We start from the raw sequence: 25,913 nt of genomic DNA, 5'->3' as shown, positions 1-25,913 counted from the left end.
GAGACTTTCTTCGTAATAGATTTCTATTTTCAGTCACGAAGTCATTCATTATCCTAAAGCTTAATCAATCTTCTCTAATTACTTTCTTTTCAAAAACATCCAAGTGCTAAGAGATGTACCTTTTGGCGCAAATCGCAGGACAACACAGGTCCAGGATTTCAGGCTCCTGAACAAAGTCGTATCCAGTAAAGGGAAGGGTAGGGATTTTGAACCCCTCTCATAGTTTTGTCCGACTCAAAAAAATGCAGCAAAACTCCATATAAACATGTTTTTGGTGCATATTCAAAGTTTTTTTTAACAGAAAACGCCCCTCCCCCCCTCTCAAAAAATGTCATGGACACGGCTCTGGTCCCGAGTAAGCTTTGTTCTTGAATATAACAGGAACAAGGACATACAAAGTTGGGAGGGGAGGGATTCATGCCCAAGTTCCAAGAAATTCTAAGTTTTTCGAAAATTCTGGGCACTTCTGATTCAAATTAATTTTATATTATTAAAAATTTTATTTTCGTATATATTAATTATTATTTATTTAATATCATTTATATTAATTTACGGTACTGTTAAACTTTCATTTTAAAATTTTCTATTATTATTTTCCCCATCCCCGAAAAAAAAAATTTGCTTATGTGCCTTAGCATCCATGCAACCTTAGACCATTTAAATTCGCTTAGACAAAGGGAGCTAAGGTTTGTTTCATAGAACAAACTTTCTATGGTGAGTTTGTTTATTTTAGTTTATATATATCTATTCATTCTTTATTTGTACTACTTCTTTGCAGTTGCACCTACAACACTGCACATGGAGCTGAACTCAACTTTGGTGCTCCCGCGCATGAACCTAACTATTCAATCTGGTGTTCAGAGTAAAATCAAATGTATAAGTCGATTTGGAAACCCTCCACCTAAAATCCGGTGGTTCATTGGTAAGTACATGGTAAGCTTTTGGTTAGACTTTCGCTTTCTTATTATACTTGTCGATTTAACAAGTAGTTGGTTTGATAAATTACTGATTTTAATTACTGTAATTTTTCAGCAATGCAAGTTTTTGTCTTGAAAATTAACATGCTAACTTAAATTGATAGAAAGGATAGATGAGCTAAAAAATAAAATCAACTTTGGAAACTGATTTCTAAATGGTTTAATACAAGAAACTACATACTTTTTCTAGGAATTTGAAAGATATCATTTTTAAAGATATTAAAAGATATAAGAGAGATATAAAGAACAATAAAAGATATTACTACTAAAAGATATAAGATAAAAAGATAAGATAAAGATAAAATAAAAAATTAAAAAATTAAAAAAGATAAAATAAAAAGATAAGATAAAAGAAGAGAAAAGATATAAAGAAAGAATCTTAAAGATATATTAGAACTATCTGAATGCTCTAAACTAAATGTATTCTTAATCAAATCTAAAATTTATTCACCGGAGAAAAACCGCACCTTAATCAAGACATAATTGTATTCTTTATATTCCAAAAAAGCAGCGCGTTTTAGAAAAACGCTATTTTACTTCAACATTTTTAAGTAAATACAATATATTTACAGTGCCATTTACAGTTACAAATTTGCAGCTTTAGATTTAAAAATTAAATAAAAAAAACAAGTTTTTGAAATGAAAGTAAGGAGCGACATTAAAACTTTAAACGAACAGAAATTACTCCGTATATGAAAGGGGCTTTTCCTCCTCGACATCCCGCTCTTTACGCTAAAGATTTTATTGTTTTAAAAAGTAGAGTTGTGAGAAAGAATCAAACTTTAGCGCAAGGAGCGGGGTGTCGAGGAGGAAAAGCCCCTTTCATATACGGAGTAATTTCTGTACGTTTTAAGTTTTAATGTCGCTCCTTACTTTCATTTAAAAAAACTTGTTTTTTTTATTTAATTTCTGAAAGTTTTTGAATTAATGCATGTCTGATTTTGGCTCTCCGTACATAAATTATTAAATGAAATTTGTATATTAATTTTTTTTTTGGCTAAATGGATTTCTTTTAGTTTTGATCAGACGATTCTGAGAAATAAGGGGTGAGGAAGGAAGCCTAGTTGCCCTCCAATTTTTCGGTTACTTAAAAAGGCAACTATATCTTTTAATTTTTAACAAACGTTTTTATTAGTAAAAAATATACGTAACTTAAGAATTAACTTACGTAACAAAATTTTATATTCTTATATTTTGATTATATATATGCAGGGGTTGGTCCCCTCGTTAATACCTCGCTCTTCACACTAAATCTTGTTTTCTCAAAATTCTTTAAGAATGACCCCTGAATCAGAAAGGCAGTAGAATAAATAGTTGAAATTACTAAAAATAATTTAGCATAAAGAGCGAAGTATTCATCTCCTCCTAAATACTTCGCTCTTTATGCTAAAGTATTTTTAGAACCCCTCATATGCGTAATAATCTCTGTTCGTTTTAAGTTTTAATGCTTCTCCTTACTTTCAATTGAAAAAAAACTTTTTCATGTTTATATTTTCATTGTTTTTTTTTTAATAGTAATGCTAGAAAATCCTGCGCCCTTTTCATTGAATTTCTATTCCCCCATGAAATATTCCTCCAAGGAAAGATCCTCCCATATAGCCCCCTCCCCTGAACCCCACACCCAAACAAAAAAAAATCACCCTGATAACGTCGGTACACTTCCCAGTAACCATTACTGTATGTAAACATTGGTCAAAGTTTGTAACTTGCAGCCATTCCCCCAGGGACTATGGGGAGTAAGTCATCCCCAAAGACGTAGTTACTATAATTTTCGACTATGCCGAACAAAATGGCTATCTCAGAATTTTGATCCGTTGACTTTGGGAAAAAAAAGAGCGTGGGAGGGGGCCTAGGTGCCCTCCAATTTTTTTGGTCACTTAAACAGGGCACTAGAACTTTTCATTTCCGTTAGAATGAGCCCTCTTGCAATACTTTAGGACCACTTGGTCGATACGATGACCCCTGGGAAAAAAAACAAAAAACAAACAAACAAATAAACACGCACCCGTGATTTGTCTTCTGGCAAAAAATATGAAATTCCACATTTTTGTAGATTGGACCTTGAAATTTTTTCTGTAGGGTTCTCTGATACGCTGAATGCGATGGTGTGATTTTCGTTAAGATCCTATGACTTTTAGGGGGTGTTACCCCCTATTTTTCAAAATAAGGCAAATTTTCTCAGGCTCGTAACTTCTGATGACAAAGACTAAATTTGATGAAACTTATATATTTAAAATCATCATAAAAATCAGATTCTTTTGATATATCTTTTAGCATTGAAATTCCGTTTTTTAGAGTTTCGTTTACTATTGAGCCGGGTCGCTCCTTACTACAGTTCGTTACCACGAACTGTTTGACTAAGGTGCGTCGCGCAAGCATGCAGAAATTTATTGAGCGATAATTAAAAACTAAATCAACTACACACGGTCAGGGTCGTATCCAGATTTTTTTCTGGGGAGGGGGTGTTCGCAAAAAGCTTTAAAAAATGCATCAATAATTTGCCTATATTCATTTTTGTTGCGTTTTTACGAACCGGACAAACATTTCGACGGGGGGATTCAATCCCTCTAACCTTCCTCCCCTGGATACGGCCTAAGACATGGTTCTATCATTTGGTAAAGCCCAAATTTTTCTGAATCTTTCATAGATGATGGTAGACAAACCTTGCACTTGTATAGATACCATTTAATTAAGCAGTTGTGGACATTTGCTTTAAAACTCACCATCGGTGGGTAGGGGGGGGGGTTAAACCATCTGATAACTATGTAGTGTATATGTGTATATAGGCTACACTATTTCTTCTTTAGATATGAGGGAGGGGAAACAACTTAAAACCCTTAAAACAACAGGCGAATCTAAAGAAAATAGCTATTTGTAACCCTTATGTGTTTGAAGGTTTTAATCTGTTACTTGGACCTGTCATTAGTCTTGTATTTTTTTATTTTCTGTAAGTAAATATTTTGGAGACAAAATAAATATTTTTGGCTACTTATTGCATTGTCTACTTAGGAAATCCTAGAATTAAAAGAGCTTTTCCTCAGACTCATAGAAATGACTAAGAGAGCTAAAAAGTGCTTGATCGGGTTTTAAATTGGCTTGATGTCTTTTAAAGTGAAACTATCCTAATACTTTCAGTTAAACTTTAGTCTTTACTTGATTATCAGTGGTTAAGAGATAGAAACACAAAATTTCAGAAAATAGAGTGCTTCTGTCAAATCAGAACAGAAGAGTTAGATTTATCTTGCCCTTTGAACTCCTTCAGATGGATGGATATAAGAGAGACTTTATTCAGACGCTTGAATTCACCCTCCACGGGCATCTCGAATTTATTACTTGTCCCAGCGACATAAAACAATTTAAAATTGAAATGTCAATTTGGAGCAAGAAATGTTGTGTCTTGACTATTTCAGATGTCGCTCCAAACTGAGAGCGACAGTTGCAACATGTAAACTCATCTTCAACCGGAAAAAGAAAATAAATGTCTCAAACAATTTTCCATGTTTATTTACGACGTGGTCTTGATTTTTAGGGGATCGTGAATTGTTTCGAACGAATCAAACTGATGCACCAGAAGTTGGCGCCTCAAAAAAATGGTCCTCGTCTTCCATTTTGGAGCATCGGTTTGGTAGAGATGATCATGGAAAGAAGCTGAGGTGTGTCGCTATGCATGAAGCATATGAAAATGGAGAAAAAGAAGTGGCCACAGGAATGAATGTGCACTGTAAGTTTTATTCTATTAATGAAAAATTCTTATAAGAGGGATATAGCCGTGGTCTTTCCTGCTGCTAAGGTTTTCCTTAATGTCCCTATTTTAAATAATTTTTTAGACCAAGCATAACAAAATGAGAAAATGCAGGAAAACAAAACAAAAAACGATTGAAAAAAATGTTTTAAATCAGAGCAATTTTTTTAAATCAGAGCAAGTGAAAAAAGACAGAAAAGTCTAAATATTTCGATTACGACCTCTGCTCAATCAACCTTAATGCAGAAATAACAATAGAAAAACATATGTATAAAATCTCACCACCTATTATAACAGGATAATATATGGTTCGGTGGATGTTTAACTCTAAATTTTTATTCTTCTTTGTACGCCAAGGCCGGGTAAGTCGAGATCACGGCTGAAATATTTCTGTATTCCTCTCTTGTTTCACTGGCTCTGACGTATCTTGTATCTTTTTCTTCTATTTCTAGTGTTTTCTCGTTTTATTCCTGTTTAGGATTCTCTGAGGTTGCGTCAAGGAAGTAAGTAACGACACTTTTGCGTGACACCATTGACGTTACAGCTGCCTATTATGAGAATGTTTGCTTCCGGTGTCTGGAATGAGGCTGAAATTTGTCTGCTAGAAGACACCTATAGTCCATGGCTTCTTTCGTTAGATTGTTAGCCTATAGAAAAAACTTTGCCGAATAGTTAGCTCAGAAAATTATAAGGGTCGTAGTGGTAACCGTCCTCAAAGGGTCTGGTTTTGATTCTTGGCGGAATCTAAAGGAGATCCATTGGAAGGATTTGTGCCAGGTTTGAAACTCCTTCCACTCCCCATTCAAGGAAATATTTCTCCTGTCCATTGGTTGGTCGTAGAGTTGCGGGTAAGAAGACTATTTCTCAAAAAAAAAAACTTAAAACGGCTTCTCCGGCTCTTGAATTGGTTTCAAAAATGTAGGTAAAAAGACCCTTTAGTCCCCTGTCTCCTCCCGTTGAACAAAAGTTCTTTTGTTAAAAAAAAGTTCAGTATACAGTCCTAGCCTTCTATCACAATTTATGTTTACAAGCACAATAGCTAGTTACTATGTACCCAACTCGGAGAAATTTCAACAGTACTGCCATGCGGAACAGATTGCAAAAAGACTGAAATAAAAAGGGAAATGTAAATTCTTTTAATATTAAAAAAATATTGTTATTAAATTTTCTAGTCCGAAAGTGACTTATTCATATATATAAAAAAAGAATATTTTATCGTGAAAAAACGAAAAAAAAACATTTGCAACCCTAATCTGTTCTTAATTATCGTCGCTTGACTGGAAAACCTCTAAAACAGTTTCTTAATACAGACATTCCTACTGTCACTCTCGTCGATACACCCGTTGGAGATCTAGAGGAAGGTACATTATCAGCTACCATGCGATGCGTTGCCGATGCCAACCCACCAGCCACGATTGTCTGGAAAAAAGCCGGTAGCACTGAGACCCTCGCAATTCAAGAAACATTGACGCTAAAGCCATTGAGCAGACGTATCAGTGGGTCATATACTTGTGAAGCAAGAAACATTATGGGCATTTCTGCACCAAAAACAGTTGAAATTGAAGTCAAATGTAAGTTGTATTAAATCAAAATTATTATTTTCGAATTATTTAGTGGTGTGTTCATTGTAAAACTTTACATCGATAGCTTTGTGTAGCCATAGTAGACACCTGTGTAGGAATTTATTTTTCGGGAGTGTGGTAAAAAGAAGGTAGGTTTTTTTGATTGTTTGAATCAAACATGCCAAAAAGCTTGGTAAAAATTTACTATTTTAGGAAGCCTCCCCCCATCCTCCGTAGTTAGATATTCAGTATACTGTTAACATAGGTGTCAATTTGGGGGTAGCAGGGGGCACTTGCATCCTACATTTCTTTTACCCCTTAGATTTTGAGAAATAACCCCTTTAGGGTGCAATCTGATTGGGAACCCCCATTGGTGTATTTACATTATAAAAGCTTATTTGTCTTCCCTCCCTAGACTTACAAAATGTATTTTGCCCCCTTCTAAATTTTCGTGAATTGACGCAACTGCCTGTTAGTTTTTATTACTGTTTTAAAGTGATTTATGATTCTAACTACAACCCTCCCATATCCCAAGGTCTTTGTTGTGTGTACTGGTAGGTTACGTTTTCTTTTAATTTCTACCGAAATAACTTTATCTGTAAATCCTGAGTATCTCATAACACGGTTATGTTTTCTTTGAACTTGAAATAGTTTCCCAATAACATTTACTTAGTTTTGTCTATCCCCTCTCCTCTTTGTACCCAGGTCAGGACTGTGCGTACTGGTACTTGACGACACATTATTTATCTCATTTCCAAATGTTCATAGAAACAGAAGCCCTCTTTGAATTTCTCCTGAGATTACGTAGGTTTGCAGATTCATACATCAATTTGATGTTTCCTTTCATCAAGTATGTTGTCAATGCAAGGATTGTTTCAACATAATTAATTTATTAAAGGTCATCTACTTCTTGATCTTTTGTAAATCAGTTCAATTGTACCATCTAATTTGTCTTGTTATGTGAATCTAAGGCACTGACTGGATTCATTTTAATTAACTAGGCTTCCTTTCTCAAAGCAACCGACATATCTATATATATATATATATATATATATATATATATATATATATATATATATATATATATCATACTTTGGTTATTTAATACTTATCTGTAACTATATAGCTTTTCCCTCAGATAGAAAGTTTACTCGTCTAATCTTACCATTTTCATACTCATAGAACGAATCAAACTAATGAGAAATTGTCTTTTTTGCTTTTTTTGCGTTTTTTTGTCCAACGTTAGCTACCTATGGAAAATTCTCTCTCAGACATGTTTCTCAGCAAGAGCTACTGTGGTCAAGGGGAGTGGGGAAAGGGGTCAATAATAAAAGCAGATATTTGTATGAGAAGTGCCAAGAAATTCAAGAAATTTTAGGACCTTGTTTGGTTCTGGACCACAAACTCATCTCCCCTTGCGTACGTCTCTAACTGGAATAAAAAAAAACTATTTTTAGGAAGGTTTTTTCCCATGAAAAAACAGCTAGGGCCATATCCAGGGGTGTTTTAGGAAGTTTGACCCCTAAAAAATCCTGGATACAGCTCTGCCTCCAGACGCATCTAACCGTAAACAAATTCATTCTGGTACACTTGTTTACCAACATTACCATTCTGGTACAGTTTCTATTCGCCTACCGTAAATAGATGGTCCCTCCCGTTTGAGCCTATTACGATTATTTCAAAAAATTTAGACACAAAAACCCCTCCCCCTTATGAAAAATCTTCGGATACTTATACCCTTGAACTAACTTCTAGTTCTACATTTATCTTGAAAAAATGTTTTCTATTTATTTCCAAATAGACGGTCCTTTCGATGTAAACCTATTGCGATAGCCTCAAAAAGTTAGATTAAAAAATCTCTCCCTTATGAAATTAAATAAAAAAAAACAATTTTTTTTAGCTGGAAGTAAGGAGCGACATTAAAACTTAAAACGAACAGAAATTACTCCGTATATGAAATGGGTTGTCCCTCCGCAATCCCTCGCTCTTAACGCTAAAGCTTTTAATTGTTTTAAACAGTAGAATTGTGGCAAAGAGTCAAACTTTAGCGTAAAGAGCGAGGGATTGCGGAGGGAACAACCCATTTCATATGCGGAGTAATTTCTGTTCGTTTTAAGTTTTAATGTCGCTCCTTACTTTCAGATAAAAAAAATTGTTTTTTTTTATTTAATTTCTGAACGTTTTTGAATTAATGCATGTTTGGTTTTGGCTCTCCGCACATAAATTATTAAAATGATATTTATATATTAATTCTTTTTTTGGCTAAATGGCTTTCTCTTAGTTTTGACCAGACGATTTTGAGAAACAAGGGGGGGGAGAAGGAGGCCTAGTTGCCCTCCAATTTTTCGGTTACTTAAAAAGGCAACTAGAACTTTTAATTTTTAACGGACGTTTTTATTAGTAAAAAATGTACGTAACTTAAGAATTAACTTACGTAACAAACTTCCATAATCTTATATTTTTATTATGTATACGAGGGGGTCTGTACCCTCGTTAATACCTCGCTCTTTACACTAAATCGTAAGTTTTGTCCCAATTCTTTAAGAATGACCCCTGAATCAGAAAGGCCGTAGAATAAATAGTTGAAATTACTAAAAATACTTTAGCATAAAGAGCTAGTTATTTATCTCCTCCTAAATACCTCTCTCTTTATGCTAAAGTATTTTTAGAACCCCTCATATGCATAATAATCTCTGTTCGTTTTAGGTTTCAATGCTACACCTTCCTTTCATTTGAAAAAAACGTTTTCATGTTTATTTTTCATTGTTTTCTTATAGTAATGCTAGAAAATCATGCGCCCTTTTCATTGAATTTTTCTTCCCCCGTGACAGATTCCTCCAAAATAGCCCCCTCCCCTCAGCCCCACCCCCAAACAAAATCCCCCTGAAAACGTTTGTACACTTCCCAATAACCATTACCATATGTAAACACTGGTCAAAGTTTGTAACTTGCAGCCCCTCCCCCAGGGATTGTGGGGGAGTAAGTCATCCCCAAAGACATAGTTATTATGGTTTTTGACTATGTTGAACAAAATGGCAATCTCAAAATTTTGATCCGTTGACTTTGGGAAAAAAATGAGCGTGGGAGGGGGCCTAGATGCCCTCCAATTCTTCTGGTCACTTAAAAAGGGCACTAGAACTTTTCATTTCCGTTAGAATGAGCCCTTTTGCGACATTCTAGGACCACTTGGTCGATACGATGACCCCTGGGAAAAAGAAAAAAGAAAAAAAAACAAACAAATAAACACGCACCCGTGATTTGTCTTCTGGCAAAAAATACAAAATTCCACATTTTTGTAGATAGGAGCTTGAAACTTCTACAGTAGGGTTCTCTGATACGCTGAATTTGATGGTGTCATTTCCGTTAAGATTCTACGACTTTTAGGGATTGTTTCCCCCTATTTTCTAAAATATTGCAAATTTCCTCAGGCTCGTAACTTTTGATAGGTAAGACTAAACTTGATTAAACTTATATATTTAAAATCAGCATTAAAATGCAACTCTTTTGATATAGCTATTGGTATCAAAATTCAATTTTGTAGAGTTTTGGTTACTATTGAGCCGGGTCGCTCCTTACTACAGTTCGTTACCACGAACTGTTTGAAACCTTTTTATACTTTTGCTCTTGAACTAATTTCCACATGTACACTTATCTTGAAAAATCGTTTTCTATTTGCCTCCAAATAGACAATCTTTTCAAACTCGGGGTCTAATGAGGTATAAAAGTAAAATTTTAAGAATATGAGCACAATCTGCACAATCAATGTGCAGAAAATAAGCAAAATAAGTTAGTGAAAGTAAAAGTTTTAGTGGTTTCAACAGGCAATTTAGGGTTCTTAGTGCCAAATCATTAATGAAAATAACGGAGACTTCCATTGGGAAATAATGCCAAAATATTACTTGTTGACAATCTCCTAGATTATAAACAACAGCCTAGTGTACATCTTGTGGACAAACCGACCATTTCAACTGAGTGTCATGATTGTAAATAAACACCTTTTATGTGTCTCTGAATACTCATTGAATAAGGTCTATTTACACTTTTGTTGACAATCTGAAAATCCGAATCGACACGGAGAATTGTAGTTTAAAAACCAAAGATGTGCTTATAAAGTGGGATTGAAAAAGATTTGTGTCGTTGAGTTGTGGCAGTCTCTTGTTGTTGATAATTTGACAATCAAAGCCGACAGTCAGGATTGTAGATTAACTACCATTGATATTTCTGTATTATCAATATAGATGCTCCGACGTCAGTCACGATTGAAGGTGCAAGTAACAACCAACTGTTAACTTCCGTTGGGGGGTCAGTCCGACTCGAATGTAAAGCTGATGGCAATCCCTTCCCCAACTTCAAATGGATACATAAGGCCATTAGAGGAGCTGGTGACATTATTGTTAGAGCAGAAGGAAGATTTTTTGTCTTGTCAAATGTATCGTATGAAGACCAGGTATTTATTCCATTTTAGTTTGTAAATTAAACTATAAGAGCTACTCAGTTACCAAACTAAAAGGAGCATCTCGAAATAAAGTCCATCAGGGGCTGATATACTGTACTGTAAAGCTGGTTAAAGCTCCTAAGATAGCAATTCAACCTTCAATGTATTTGAACATACATTCATATGTGTTTAAGTATACTAACTCCCCCCCCCCCTAAAAAAGCAAATAAAGGAAGAATTTCATGACTTTAAAACAGTTTTAAAGCTTACAAGAAAGAGTTTTCGGGTCGAAACCAAGGGTCTTCATAGGAATCTAATAATCAAACAGTTCGTGGTAACGAACTGTAGTAAGGAGCGAACCGGCTCAATAGTAACCAAAACTCTAAAAAATGAAATTTTGATATCAATAGATATATCAAAAGAGTTGCATTTTAATGCTGATTTTAAATACATAAGTTTAATCAAGTTTAGTCTTGCCTATCAAAAGTTACGAGCCTGAGAAAATTTGCCTTATTTTAGAAAATAGGGGGAAACAATCCCTAAAAGTCATAGAATCTTAACGAAAATCACACCGTAAGATGTAGTGTATCAGAGAACCCTATTGTAGAAGTTTCAAGCTCCTATCTACAAAAATGTGGAATTTTTTATTTTTTGCCAGAAGGCAGATCACGGATGCATGTTTATTTGTTTGTTTGTTTTTTGTTTTTTTTTCCCCAGGGGTAGATCGTATCGACCCAGTGGTCTTAGAATCTTGCGAATGGGCTCATTCTAACGGAAATGAAAAGTTTTAGTGCCCTTTTTAAGTGACCAAAAACTTGGAGTGCACCTAGGCCCCCTCCCACGCTAATTATTTTCCCAAAGTCACCAGATCAAAATTCTGAGATAGCCATTTTATTCAGCGTAGTCAAAAAACCTTATAACTATGTCTTTGGGGACGAATTACTTCCCCACCGTCCCCGTGGGAGGGGCCACAAGTTACAAACTTTGACCAGTGCCTACATATAGTAATGGTTATTTGGAAGTGTGCAGACGTTTTCAGGGGGATTTTAGGTTGGGGAGGGGGGAGAATAGGGGGATATGTTGGGGGGACTTTCTTTGGAGGAATTTGTCATGGGGGAAGAAACTTTTCATGAAGAAAGCGCAGGATTTTCTAGCATTATTTTAAAAAAAAATGAAAAAAAAAAATATGAAAAAGTTTTTTCAACTGAAAGTAAGTAGAAGCATTAAAACTTAAAACGAACACAAATTATGACGCATATGATGGGCTCACCTCCTCCTATTACCTCGCTCTTTCCGCTAAAGTATTTTTAGTAATTTCAACCATTTATTCAATGGTTTATGTGATTCAGGGGTCATTCTTAAGAAATTGGGACAAAATTTAAGCTTTAGTGGAAAGAGCGAGGTACTGACGAGGGGGTGAACCCCTTCATATGCGTAATAAAAACATGAGAATACAAAAGTTCGTTACGTAAGCTGATTTGTAAGTTACGTATATCTTTTACTAATAAAAACATTCGTAAAAAAATCAAAAGTTCTAATTGCCTTTTTAAGTAACCAAAAAATCGGAGGGCAACAAGGCCTCCTCCCCCGCTCCTTTTTTTCTCAAAATCATTCGATCAAAACTATGAGAAAGCCATTTAGCAAAAAAATAAATATGCAAATTTAGTTTTAATTATTCATCTGCGGAGAGCCAAAATCAAAACATGCATTGATTCAAAAAAGTTCAGAAATTAAATTTAAAAAAAACAAGTTTTTTTGACGGAAAGTAAGGAGCGACTCTATAACTTAAAACGAACAGAAATTACTTCGTATATGAAAGGGGATGCTTCCTCATCAACGCCCCGCTCTTAACGCTAAGGTTTTTTACTGTTTTAAAAAGCAGAGTTAAGAGAAAGAGTCAAACTTTAGCGTAAAGAGCGGGGCGTTGAGGAGGAAGCATCCCCTTTCATATACGAAATAATTTCTGTTCGTTTTAAGTTTTAGTGTCGCTCCTTACTTTCCGTTAAAAAAACTTGTTTTTTTATTTAATTATTTACAAGTCCTGCCCTGCCATCAGCGCTTTCTAACGTCTTAAAAGATGTATTCTTAATTATTTATTAATAGAAATAACTTTAAGCATATTGCTTATCGTACAAAATGAGAATGATTACTGCATTAATCATAAAACAAGAAACGAGATATGAGACAAACACCAAATAAATGAAAAAAACACACTTTTACCGGACACTTTTACACACTTTATTTCCATTTACCGGAACTTGTTTCCAGTGGGATAAGGGGTTGAAACCCACGTGTACCCAGAACACTCTCCTGCTATAGTATTGTCAGAAATACTGCCGCAATTTCGGGCATTTTGCTAATTTTGCTATCCTGTTTAAATTTTTGACAATAAAATCTGAAAAGCCTCTAGCTGTACTGCTTAAAAATCATCGTTTATGTTATCATATCCCCTTATTAATCATATCCCTTTCGATAAAATGGATTTTGAAGGGATTGTGAAATGAGCACAGAGAAAGTCACACATTACAGAGAGAAGTAGAAACTTTACTGTTCTCCAAATCAATCTGGAAAAAGTTGACACACTTTGACAAGCTTACAAAAATAACTTTACTGTTCTTTAGAATTTATTGTTCTTCAGAATACCATAGAATACAAACTTTTTCCTTCAGAATACAAATTTTTACTCGTACTTTAATGACTGAGAAGTGCTTGAGTTATCAAGAACCTTTGGTCCTCAGTTTTATAGGTTATGAGCAGGCGTTTGATTCTGTTGATAGAAGAGCTTTAACAAAGGTCTTTCCTTGTATAATATACCAGATAAATACATTAAAGTGATTAGTCATTAGTGCACTCTTTAGCAAACTTCAATTTCAAATTTAATTAAAACCTCCCTTAAAAACCCTTAAAAGATTTTTAAGGGATTCATTTCATATGTTAATCATATCCCTTTCGATAAAAAGAATTAATGCAGAATATAGACGGCTAAAGTTTTTACCAAATATTCCACTAAGGTAAAAATAATCTTTGTTTGGTGTAACTGCAGGTTTAATAAAAGTGGAAGATAAAAAAGCAAAAAGAAATAACAAGAAAAAAACTAGCTGAATCAAATTAGAAAGATCAATCTCTATGGACTTGAAGTGAAATTTGTGACCTTTTTACTACATCAATTTTAAAGACTATAAGGCCTTATTATTAAGTTTGGATCTAATAAGCACGTTCGAATGGCACTTCTTTACCATCGTACCTCTGGAAAGTAGGGTATTTCTACTCCTCGAATATCATGGTTGTTTTCCAATTGGGGTCTTTATCATGTAAAAATGATTTATTGCAATATATCTAAGAACCAATCGATTGACGTGTGCTTCAGTCAACCTTCAATCGAACCTTCAGTCAACCGTTCAGTACGACCAAAGCTAATCTAACACACTGTTTTTGATCAAAATAATTGAGTCATTCAAAGTTTCCATTAATCACCGTCAACGCTTGACTCAAGTGTCAAACAGGCTCCTAGACGGTCAATCCTGCTTTAGTCAATCGATTGACGGAAGTTTTTGATCAAAAGGATTTACCGTCTAGATGGTCAGATGGTCAGACGTCTAGACGGTCAATCCTGCTTTTGTCAATCGATTGACGGAAGTTTTTGATCAAAAGGATTAACCGTCTAGATGGTCAGATGGTCAGACGTCTAGACGGTCAATCCTGCTTTAGTCAATCGATTGACGGAAATTTTTGATCAAAAGGATTTACCGTCTAGGACATCGTTTATGTTACGACTAAATTGAAATGGGTGATCAAGTAGCTTACTATTGTGACCTTTTTTTGCTTGTTCTGCTCCGATTTGTCAGTAAAAAATGATTCACTGATCAGGATCAGGTTCCTAAGTATCATGTTGTTATAGCCCAATTACCCAAGGTGAAATCTCTATTTAAGTTAAGATTGTAACTTGATTGACCAAGATCCAATATCCTTCAAATTGACCCGTCTCTTACGATCCTTGTATTATAGTATGGTTGTCTTGTTTTATACTGTTGCTTCACTAATATACTTCGTAAATTTCCAGTGTTAAATTCACTGAGTGACAGAATATTATCCCTAAAAATGAGCCAAAGGGTAATTTCTAAGAAGGAAAATGTACTCTAAGCCCGTTGGCTCAAAAAGGCACACTTACAATAAGAACTACGCTCAAGTAGTCAGTTATCAAAATTATGACGAATCTTTGTACTAAGATACTGTTTCCTATTCTTCACAATCGAGAAAGACTCTGGAACGAAAGGCTACAAAAGCGGCCCATGTCTAAATTTGCACCAGTTTACAATTAAGATATCCAGTTTTACGAAAAATATTTGGTGCCAGCCTTCGTTAAAACTGTAAATAGCTCAATGTAAAAACTCAATAGCTTTTTCATTTTTCTCCCTTAAATATGCTATGGTCCTTTAGTTTGTGTGCATTATATATATAAAAAAATAATCTCGTTTACCCTTGTTTCTTATGTAGATATTTTCTTTTATGTTTAGGACCCATTGAGTTTCATATCGCAGCAATTGTGCCGTGCTTTGTTCTACTAATTTTTTTTTACCTGTTTACTTAAATTCATTTGATTGAAGTTGTTTTTAATTTATTTAATTAACATTTTTTTTTCTACTTCTCATTTTATTCATATATTTTTATGTAGGTTTTTTTCTATGACTAAACAAACCCAGATTTGATATATGTGTTTTTAATGTGTTGCAAAGCTGTTATAAAAGTATTTACACCAATAGACTTGAATTTTTTACTAAAATTTGACTCAGCAATTCATTCATTAGCGGTATAGATTGCAGTATTTTACAATATGTTTGATTAATATAAGTCATTGAAAATGCAAAATGAATCTCAAGACTGGAATGTCCTTTTTTGTGCTTGGGGAAAATAATATGGAATTTGCATGAAGAGAAGCCCTTCCACGGGAGCAAATTTCAATTAAGACCATGTACAGATAATCTTCACTTCAAACGGCTTGGATTAAAAGACTCCCTAGACTGGAGAGGAAAAAAGAATGTTTTGTTTCCCTAACAGAATTCAAAATTTAATCAGCATAATTGAGTTGGTAAAGTACAGCCGTTTTCTCGCATAAAAGACATGTTTAACAATAATTAGCTATTATTATATAAATGATCTGGAGATGGACTCGTTGTATTGATCAGGCATCAAAGTAACTCTGGTTTGAATTCTTTCAATTGGTTAACTGGAAACTTACAGAACCTTTTACAATTTAAAATCAGGAAAAATCAGTTATTCAGTTCTTAATTAAAAAGACCCCCATTGGGAGTTAGGCAGTTTTTGGAATTAGTTGGTGCAGCAAATTTGAGAATGGAAAAGTGGGTGAAAAAACAACAAAACCAAAAAAAGCTAAGTAAATATGGCACCAAACAGCTTTAAAAGGTTTAGATCTCTTTTTGGGTTTCAACAGATTCTTAGGACTTGAATTTACAGCTGGAGATGGTTATCAAATTTAACTATTTAGTTTTGCTATTTAGTTCACTGTTCGATGTGGCAACACTGACGAAAATATGATGCCTTCCTTAAAACTTTGTGATTTTAAAACAACCAAAAGGAAAATCTTGAAAACTGAGGTTATCAGGTTTTAATTGACATAAGATTGATCCAGGTGTAAATTTTAATATCCTTGGTATTTTAATAAGTATGAAACCTCATGGTACGAATTTTTGTTCGCTTAGGAAACAGAAGTCTTAAATTAAAAACAGTGCAATCTGTATTTTAAGGGTTTATATCAGATAAGTAATTGGGTTACTTATCTTTGCGATTGCTTCGAATTTTCAGGTTAATTGCAAAAAATTCTCGATTCTAATGCCTGTCAAGAGAAGGAAGATTTCCCAAAAATTATGGAAATTTTCTTTTAGGGTAAATTTATAAGGGTAATTTTATTTCAACCCCATCCATTGGCGTAATTTCGTCAAAATCCTTGGGGGAGGGGATTGGAGCCAATTTTTCCAAGTCAGATGAAAATAACAGTGAAAACTGAAAAATGAGCCACATAGTACTTTAAAAGGCAAAGATATACTAAAGAAAACTGGCCCCTTCTGTGGATGCTTGAATTATGTACGCTTATCTTAGTTTTGACAAGATTTTTGAAGCCACATAATTAAAGATTGGGGGACTGTTGTCTGGGGAGGGAGAGGGGGGCTGTGCAAACTCTCAGCTGCTTAGACTTCGGTTTTATTATAGAAAAAGGGGGGCTTGTTCGATGTTAGGGCGCGATTCACTCGCAACGTTCAGGGATTGTTCTTTGTCACCTAAAGGATCAAACATATTATTGTAGGAGGGAGGAAGCTGGGGACACAAAAATGGGCCGAAATACATTTTGTCTACGATAAGATTGAATTTTTCCGGCACAAGCGCGTAAACGTTTAAGGTAGGCCTACATGTATTTTACATAATACATACTCGGGAATTTCGATCGCGAATGATGCGAACATGAGACAAGAAATTGGCCAAGCAACTTCTTTGTAACAGATAATTAGCTTTGGCTTGGCTACATATTTAATATATGATATGCTTTACTCTGCAAATCTGCAAAATATAAAGCCCAAATTTGTTTCTAAACTATTATATATTCATCATAATTCTGTTTTATTTCATTAGCATTAAACAAACTTCGGTTCTCGAGTGTGTACTATATAATGCCACAAGTAAGAAATTTCAGAACGTACAGAAAAATTATTTCAGGTACTCTCCCCCACAATAAAAACAAGTTTAAGTTTGCAGGCTGTTAATATCGAGTTTTAAAAAAATGTAACAACGCCTTCTGTAGCATAAACGCAAAAGAGGTCACAACAAAGCAAAATAGTATTAAAACAAAAAATCGTGTCTGTTCGAACAGCGACACGGTATGTGATTTTTGCGAAATAACAATGTATGACAGTAGTTGAATCAGCTGGTAGAAGCTGTCTAAGAAACTGAAGCGTGTCAAGTATAATGATACGCGGCATCTTTTGGAAATCGATCTGGAAGTAAAAGAAAATTCCAAATGTCTCTTATAATCCAGGCCAATTAATGATTCCGTGTACATCTGGAGACCCTTGACAAGAGATTACTCAAACTTTGTGGAAACAAGAAACCAGTTATTAAACGCCACATGATGGGTTATCTGCATGCAAATAGCTCTTACCGTGAATAAAACTTACCTTTCAAAACCAATATTTCTTGACAAATTCTTTTTTCTTTTCCATGGAAATCATTTGGACCAGAATCAATAGGGACCCCCCCCCCATCCACCCGCAAGCCCAGTATGCATTTAGCTTTATCAGTCGCTCCTAATTTTAAGTTATTTTACAACTTAAAGATTATTAAGAGCAGTAATCCATGGGTGGGCATTTTCAGATTTTATTTTTATTTTTGTAAGCTTGTCAAAGTGTATCAACTTTTTCCAAATTGATTTGAAGAACAGTAAAGTTTCTAGTAAAATCGATTATATTCTAAAGAACAGTAATTGGTATTCTGAAGAATTATGGTATGTTCTTCAGAATTATTATATTCAAAGCAAATACTAAATGTGTGTTTATTCTGGGTATCTATGTTGCAAAACTGCCCTCATATTTGTAGTTACAAAGCTCAGAAACCCCTAAATATATTATTTGTGAAAAAACTAATTAAAACCGAAGTATCAGGGAAGGGGGTATTGAATAGTGCGTTGACTTAAAGGGTCTCATAAGGGCTCTTTCAGGTGTTCCGTTGCATAGATTGAATTGTCTTAAACCGTTTAATTTGAAGCTGTTACATTAGAGAGGTTTTAATTAAATTTGACATTGTAGTTTGCTAAAGAGTGCACTAATGACTAATCACTTTATCTGGTATGGATTTATCTGGTATACCATACAAGGATAAGACCTTTACTAAAGCTCTTCTATCAATAGAATCAAACGCCTGCTCATAACCTATAAAACTGAGGACCAAAGGTTTTTGATAACTCAAGCACTTCTCAGTCATTAACGTAAGAGTAAAAATTTGTATTCTGAAAGAAAAAGTTTGTATTCTATGGTATTCTGAAGAACAATAAATTCTGAAGAACAGTAAAGTTATTTTTGTAAGCTTGTCAAAGTGTATCAACTTTTTCCAGATTGATTTGGAGAACAGTAAAGTTTTTACTTCTCTCTGTAATGTGTGACTTTCTCTGTGCTCTCTTCTTTAGAGTCTTATGGTAGCGTTGGCCTACGATCTGGGGTTCGACTGGTAGAGAATGTCTAGCGTCTCTAACTTTCATAAAGTTTATGGGTAGATTATACAAACGTTTATTTACATTTATAATACAGTAAATGTACATAAAACGAGGACAGAAACAGAATTAGAACTGACTCAAGTAATCTAAAATTGTAGCTTATATTCACTAAAATAAGGATATAAACATCAAAACATGTGACAGGAACTGACCCATTTTAATCTGTCAACTAATACAAAGATTGGGAATTACTGCAAATACTCAATTTATAATACTAATATGGTCATCTAGGAAATGGACATTTTAAAGAACTGTAGAATTTAATTATGTATCTAACACGGTAAAGCCTACTTTCAAAGTTCACAGAACACTAAAATCTCAAACGTTTGCTTGAGTACAGCCAACGCTTTTATTTTCTGTTTTTTGTCAAATTAGGGAGCTTATTTTTAGCTCTAAAAAATTTTGGATGACACACCTGTAATTTCAAGTTATTTCTTTTGTTTTTTATTAGTCGTAAACTTTGAAAACCTATATAAAAATTCAAGAAATGTCTAAACTGATGGATTGCAAAAATCTATATCTTTTCCCTATTATTTATAGTATATTTTTGTAATCTTCTACCAAGTTTAGCCGCATTTGTCCCACTCTCAGCTTTTTTTGTATGAATTAAGTTGTAAGGATTTCAAACAATTTTACTGATGATAATAAGGTAATTTTCCTGTTCCCTAGAACTTGCTGTTGTTTGTTAAGGTAATTCCTCTCTGGATCTTTTAACTTCAATCAACAGTCAATAATAAAATTCGATGAGGTAATATAGGGGCGAAAGCAGGAGAGCAACCTCCTTCCCTGAAATACTAAAAGGTCCTAAATTTCTGGCCACGGTAAGCATTTTTTTTTGTCCTCCTCCCTCCTGGAAACAAAATAATCATGCGCACGGGTCTGTAGTAGATTATTTCTTTTGTTATTAATGTAGATGACAGGAAGTTTTGTGACTTAGTAGATATTACCACGAGGAAAGGTTTGAAACAGCAGTTATGTAGACAAATAAATTGGCTCAGATCGGGTCTGGGTAGGAAAATTTTGAAAGCCAATTGTGACTAGATTTTTTTTCTGTTTTTCTTTTTCTTTAGGATAATTTTTTTATTACGCTCTTAGAGTTCCCCAAATAACATTCATGATTCCGAAAGCCGGCTGATCAAGACAAAAACGATGAAATGAGTGGTTTTCAACAGTGGTATCGAGACACCCTAAGCCATTTTTAATAGCAAGAAAAAGCTCCAGCTGCCAAAAAGGAACACCCCTGCCATGTGTTTCTTAGTAAATGAAGAAAATGTCAATCATCCTACTGGCTTCTATGACGGTGTCAGATGATCAATGGACCGTGGGTGATGATACGCTAATTGTACGTGAGAGATTTGTATCCCACGAGCAGTTGATCGCCTGGGTTAGTTGATCACCGGAAACTGTTGAACACAGTGGAGTGGAAATTTGCACATTAAATTGCGGTTTTTGACTTAAATGCAATTACATGGGTATACTGAAAACTGACACATTCTGAACATGCCAATTGAGCTACCTAATTCTTTTATAAGTGTACTCATTTTGACATTTACTAATATCTGTCTTTCATTCCTCTGTCTTTTTAATTTTTAGCACTTATTTTGACATTCATTTTCTAGTTGATTTATCACTCCAGATAATTCCATTGTTATCGAACTTCTTATCAATTATGAAAAACAGTACATTTAGTTTTTAATATTTGCCCTTGAAATGGTTTGAATTGGTCTTTAAATGGTTCCCCCTCGAAATCTTCAAAAATTATTATTTAAGCTGATATATTTTCTATATTTTTATTGTATGAATAAAGTTTGATCCCTTCCTAAGCAGAGCCGTAATTTTTTATTTGGCAGAAGGGCATTTGTCCCCCAAACGTCTGTCCCCCTCCCTCCAGTTGAAATTTAGAGTCTTCAGAAATCTGTTCAAAACTAAGATAGGCCTACGTAATTCAAGTATCCACAGAAACAGATCAGTTTTGGATAGAAAAGGACCAAAGTGTCGTTTTAACCAACCTGACCTTCAATTTTGACTAATTAAATACTAACATCAAATTACAATTTTTCCTAGCTTCTTTTCATTTGTAATAAGTGTTGATCTGGGGAATCAATCTTTGCCAATTTTATTACTATAAAGTTAGTTTTTGAATCTCTCAAGTAGGAGAAATCACCGAAAAATACCATTTTTTGTATCTTTTTTATTTTGTATAAGATATTATTTTTATCTCAAAAATAAGAAAATTTTTCACTAAGGGTGCATCCATGATTTTCCTTCGGGGGGGGGGGTCACTTATGGCACTGCAATAGAAAGACGGCATATAGCACAACCGCAAGTCAGCTGAATTTTTAAACTCAGCTGATTTGGTATAGGTGCGGCCCATAGGGGGGGGGATCAAAATTATGAGCAAAGACAATTCATACATCATAGCTTTTTAAACATTACCTGAGAGGGGTAATCCTCCTGACTAATTTTGAGGGGGGATGCCAAAATAGGTAAAAAAATTATTTCCTATTCATTATCAAGAAAGTTGCTATTTTTATTATCAGCAAAAGTTATGGTAAATATTATCTTTTTTACTAGGGTGAATACATATGTATTGCATCAAATACTATTAATGGAGGTGACAGAGTAGGCGAGAGTCAGCCAGTCAATATCAGAGTTCTAGGTAAGTTCTGTCATTTAATTGCCAATCATTCCTAATTTAGCTAATCCTTATTTTTCCTTATTCATTTCCTTGGAAAATGCATATATTTCACGTTTAACTTAAATAGGAGTATTTCATTTTCTGAAATCAAACAGTTCGTGGTAACGAAGTGTAAGTAAGGAGTGACCCGGCTCAATAGTAACCGAAACTCTAAAATACGTAATTTTAATACCAATAGATGCATCGAAGGATTGGATTTTTATGCTGATTTCAAATATATAGGTTTCATCAAGTTTAATTTTACACATCAAACTCCCATCTACAAAAATGAAGAAATTCGTATTTTTTGCCTGAAGAAAAATCACGGGTGCGTGTTTATTTGCTGTCGTTTTCTTCCTAGGGGTTGACCCAGTGGTTCCAGAAGATCACAAGATGGCTAATTCAAACAGAAATTAAAGGTTGTAGTGTCCTTTTTAACTTAGGAAAAAATTGGAGGGCAACCAGGGCCCCTTTTCCCAAAGTTGCCCAATCGAAATTTGGAGATTTTATTCAGCCATTTTATTCAGTATAGTCGAAAAATCTATTAAGTATTTCTTTAAGGATGACATAATCCCCCACAGTCTCAGGGGAGTGGACTGCAAGTTCACCGGGGGGAGGGTGAACTCTGGCCATTGTTTACAGATAGTATTGGTTATTGCTAAGTATACAGACATTTTCAGGGGGATTTTTCTGGTGTGTGTGTGTGGGGGGGGGTTAGGAGTAGACACTTACGATGGAGGATATTTCTATTGAGGAAGTTTTCATGGTGAGAGGGAATTTTCCATGAAGGGGTTGTCGGATTTCCCATCATTATTTAAAGAATGATCAGAAATTAATTTTTTTAACGTCTGTGTACTTCCCAGTAACCAATACTATAAGTAAACAATGGGCAAAGTTCATAATTTTCAGCCCTTCCTCAAAGGCATAGTTATAAGATTTTTCGACTATGCTGAACAAAATGGCTATCAAAATTTTTATCCGGTGACTTTGTGAAAAAAGAGTGTGGGAGTGGGTCTAGTTGCCATCCAATTTTTTTCCTAACTTAAAAAGGCCACTAGGACTTTTAATTTCCGTTCGAATGAGCCTCTCGTGACATTCTAGGACCAGTGGGTCGATAAGATCACCCCTGGAAAAAAAAAACAAAAATAAACACGCATCCATGATCTTTCTTCTGATAAAAAAAATGCAAAATACTACATTTCTGCAGATAGGACTTTAAAACTTCCACAGTGGTTTTTTCTGATATGCTGAATCTGATGATGTGATTAATATTAAGATTATATTACTTTATGGGGTGTTTCGTTTTTTTCGAAAATAAGACTAACTTATTCAGGCTCGTTTGATGGGTAAAACTAAACTTGATGAAACTTATATATTTAAGATCAGCATAAAAATCCGATTCTTTTGATGTATCTTTTGGTATCAAAATTCCGTTTTTTAGAGTTTTGGTTAATATTGAGCTGGGTTGCTCCTTACTTATAGTTCGTTACCACGATCCACGAACAAGGGAAAAAAATATTTAAGTGAGTTCGCTGCCGGATTCCCTATGGTTCATTCCATACTAGGTTCTAGCTAAGATATGGTGTTTTCATGTGTGTGATACATATCTTATCAAAAGATGTCTGTGGTTATGTAAGATGGAACAGTATTAGTCTTAAACTTTGTTACCTTGAATCTTGAATTTTAATAAGAAATAATTATTTTACGCTAATCTTTTAACTGGGCTATTTTTTCTGTGAAAGAAATTGAATTACTGCTGATACCTTATCATACAGGAATTACTGGGCATAAAGCCTTTTGAGTTTCTTAAAAGGGATACAGCAGGGATCATGATCTAAAAAAATCCATGGTTGCGGTGTCAGACGCAACCGCAGCAGCATAAATAAAAACAACACTGAAAACTTCTCTACTCGCAATTAAACATTTTGGGACACATCAGTCGCACACCCTTCTTCCTGACTCCACCTTCTTTAATATATGCTATGGTAGCAATTACAAATATTGCTGTGACGCAAAGGGAAGAATATGAAATTTATTTCTGAGGCTACTCTTAAAATAGGTATCCCAAAGGATAAACTATAGTAACTTGGTAGCTCGTTCATAAACTTAAATATAAACTGATTAATTTTCTTGGTCTATACATCCACTTCAAGTAAAAATCAAAGAGGTATTTTGGTCCTCTTAGCAAAGGGCGATGTGCCTTCTGTGTATTTTATAATTCTGACTACTTGGTGGAGAAGGGTTTCCATAGTAACATAGGAAAGACCCTAACTTGATTGAAAAAATATAAAGTTCTTCTGTCATTTGAATAGTCAACTGTGAGTGGATTAAAGTACGATGTGATTTTCAAACCTTTCATGGTAACGAACTGTAAGTAAGGAGCGATGCGGCTCAATAGTAACCAAAAACTCTTAGAAACAGAATCTTGATGACAATAGACACAAAAAGAATTGATTTTGATGCTTATTCAAAATATGTAAAATTCATCAAATTTAATGGTACCTACCAAAAGTTACGAGCCTAAGAAAATTTGTCCATTTCTGAAAAAGGGTGGGAATACCCCCAAAAAAATCAAGTGATCTTAATGAAAATCACACTGTCAGATTCAGCATACGAAACAACCCTATTGCAGATGTTTCAAGCTCCTACGTACAAGAATGTGGAATTTTGCATTTTTTGCCAGAAGAAAGATCACGGATGCGTGTTCCTTTGTTTGTTTTTTGTTTTGTTTTTTTTTTTCCCAGGGGTGATCATATCGAACCAGTGATAGTAGAGGATTGTGAGAGGGCTCGTTTGATCGGAAATCATACGTTCTGATACCATTTTAGAGTGACTAGCCTCCATCCCATGCTCATTTTCCCCAAAGTCACTGGATCAAAGTTCTGAGATACCTATTTTTTCAGAATAGTTGAAAAATGTACTAAATATGTCTTTGAGGATGACTTAGCCCCCCACAGTCCCCAGAGGGGGGGCTGCAAGCTATAAACTTTGCGCATTATTTACGTCTAGTATTGGTTATTGGCAAGTATACTGACATTTTCACGGGGGGTTTTCTGGTGGAGGGGGGTGGGGCACGTGGGATGATTTTCCCATCGATACATTTTTCGTGAGGCAAGAATAATTTTGTGTCGAGGAGAGGCCAGATTTCCCAGCATTAAAAAAAAAAAACGTAAATTAAATATAAAAAAAAAACAAGTTTTTCAACTGAAAATAACGAGCAACATTAAAACTTAATACGCATAGTAATTATTATGTATATAAGTAGTGTTACCCCCCTCCCCTTAAATATGTAAACTTTGAAAGTAGTGAAAGTGGGTTAGATGGTGTGATTAAATTCCTAATCATAATTAAGTTCTCTGAAATTCCTACTTCCTGAGTGACTACATTAGTATTATAGATTCTGAGTATTTGTAGCAACTGACAGATTAAACTAGGTCAGTTCCTCTCACATGCTTCAATGTTTGTTTCCTTGTTTCAGTGTATATAAGCCAACGTTTTAGATTATTTTAGTCAGTTCTTATTCTGTGTCTGTCCTCGTCATGTGTACATTTAATGTATTATATGTGTAAATAAACATTTTTATTTCACTTTATGAGAGTTAGAGATACTAGATATCCTCCACCGGTCGAACCCTATAATGTAGGCCAACGCTACCGTAATGTTCTAAAGAAGAGAACGCAGAAGGAGAAGAAGACCTTTACAAAGTGGTGGCAGCGGTTTTCGCCGGAGAGGATAGAGTTCTTACCATCCTCTGGATTTCGGTCCGAGGTTGTGTCGTGAGTTTGTTTATCTTCAAAATTTGGTGGACTCCGTCATTGTAAGCTGTAGTTGGGGCGTGGAGACTTTCCGCTGAGAGCTGCTTCGGTTCGTGCACGACCGTGATATTGGTGTGTGCTGGTCGTCGGTTGACTTCGGAAGTTGAGAGCTGTTGCTGTTTTCGTCATTGGGGATACCAGCTTTGCCGTTCCAGTTGTTCCTGTTTTGCAGTTCCAGTTTTGCCGTTCCAGTTGTTCCAGTTTTGCCGTTCCAGTTGTTCCCGTTTTGCCGTTCTAGTTGTTCCAGTTTTGCCGTTCTATTTGTTCCAGTTTGCCGTTCTAGTTGTTCCAGTTTTGCCGTTCTAGTTGTTCCAGTTTTGCCGTTCCAGTTTCGCCGTCCCAGCTCCAGGTTCCCGCCGCAGAATCCGGTTTTAGAGAAAAAAAAGTGAAGAACGTCGAAGGACAATTTATGATTGTAAGTCATGCATTT

At 34.8% G+C, this 25,913-nt stretch overlaps 1 protein-coding gene across 2 annotated transcripts in view; it reads left to right on the top strand.

The window, feature by feature from the left end:
• LOC136027613 (hemicentin-2-like) overlaps window positions 1-25,913 on the top strand; it is a 140,437-nt gene that overhangs the window by 43,106 nt on the left and 71,418 nt on the right. For both annotated transcript variants that reach the window (XM_065705028.1, XM_065705029.1), the window contains exons 4-8: window positions 779-922; window positions 4,507-4,698; window positions 6,030-6,290; window positions 10,520-10,728; window positions 21,566-21,650. In XM_065705028.1, coding sequence (XP_065561100.1) covers window positions 779-922; window positions 4,507-4,698; window positions 6,030-6,290; window positions 10,520-10,728; window positions 21,566-21,650 — 891 coding nt within the window. The remainder of the gene's footprint in view (window positions 1-778; window positions 923-4,506; window positions 4,699-6,029; window positions 6,291-10,519; window positions 10,729-21,565; window positions 21,651-25,913) is intronic.

The sequence above is a fragment of the Artemia franciscana genome, chromosome 5 (assembly GCF_032884065.1).
Source record: "Artemia franciscana chromosome 5, ASM3288406v1, whole genome shotgun sequence".
Taxonomy (NCBI): domain Eukaryota; kingdom Metazoa; phylum Arthropoda; class Branchiopoda; order Anostraca; family Artemiidae; genus Artemia; species Artemia franciscana.
The sequence above is the reverse complement of the archived record's forward strand: the minus strand, read 5'-3'. Positions and strand labels throughout refer to the sequence as shown.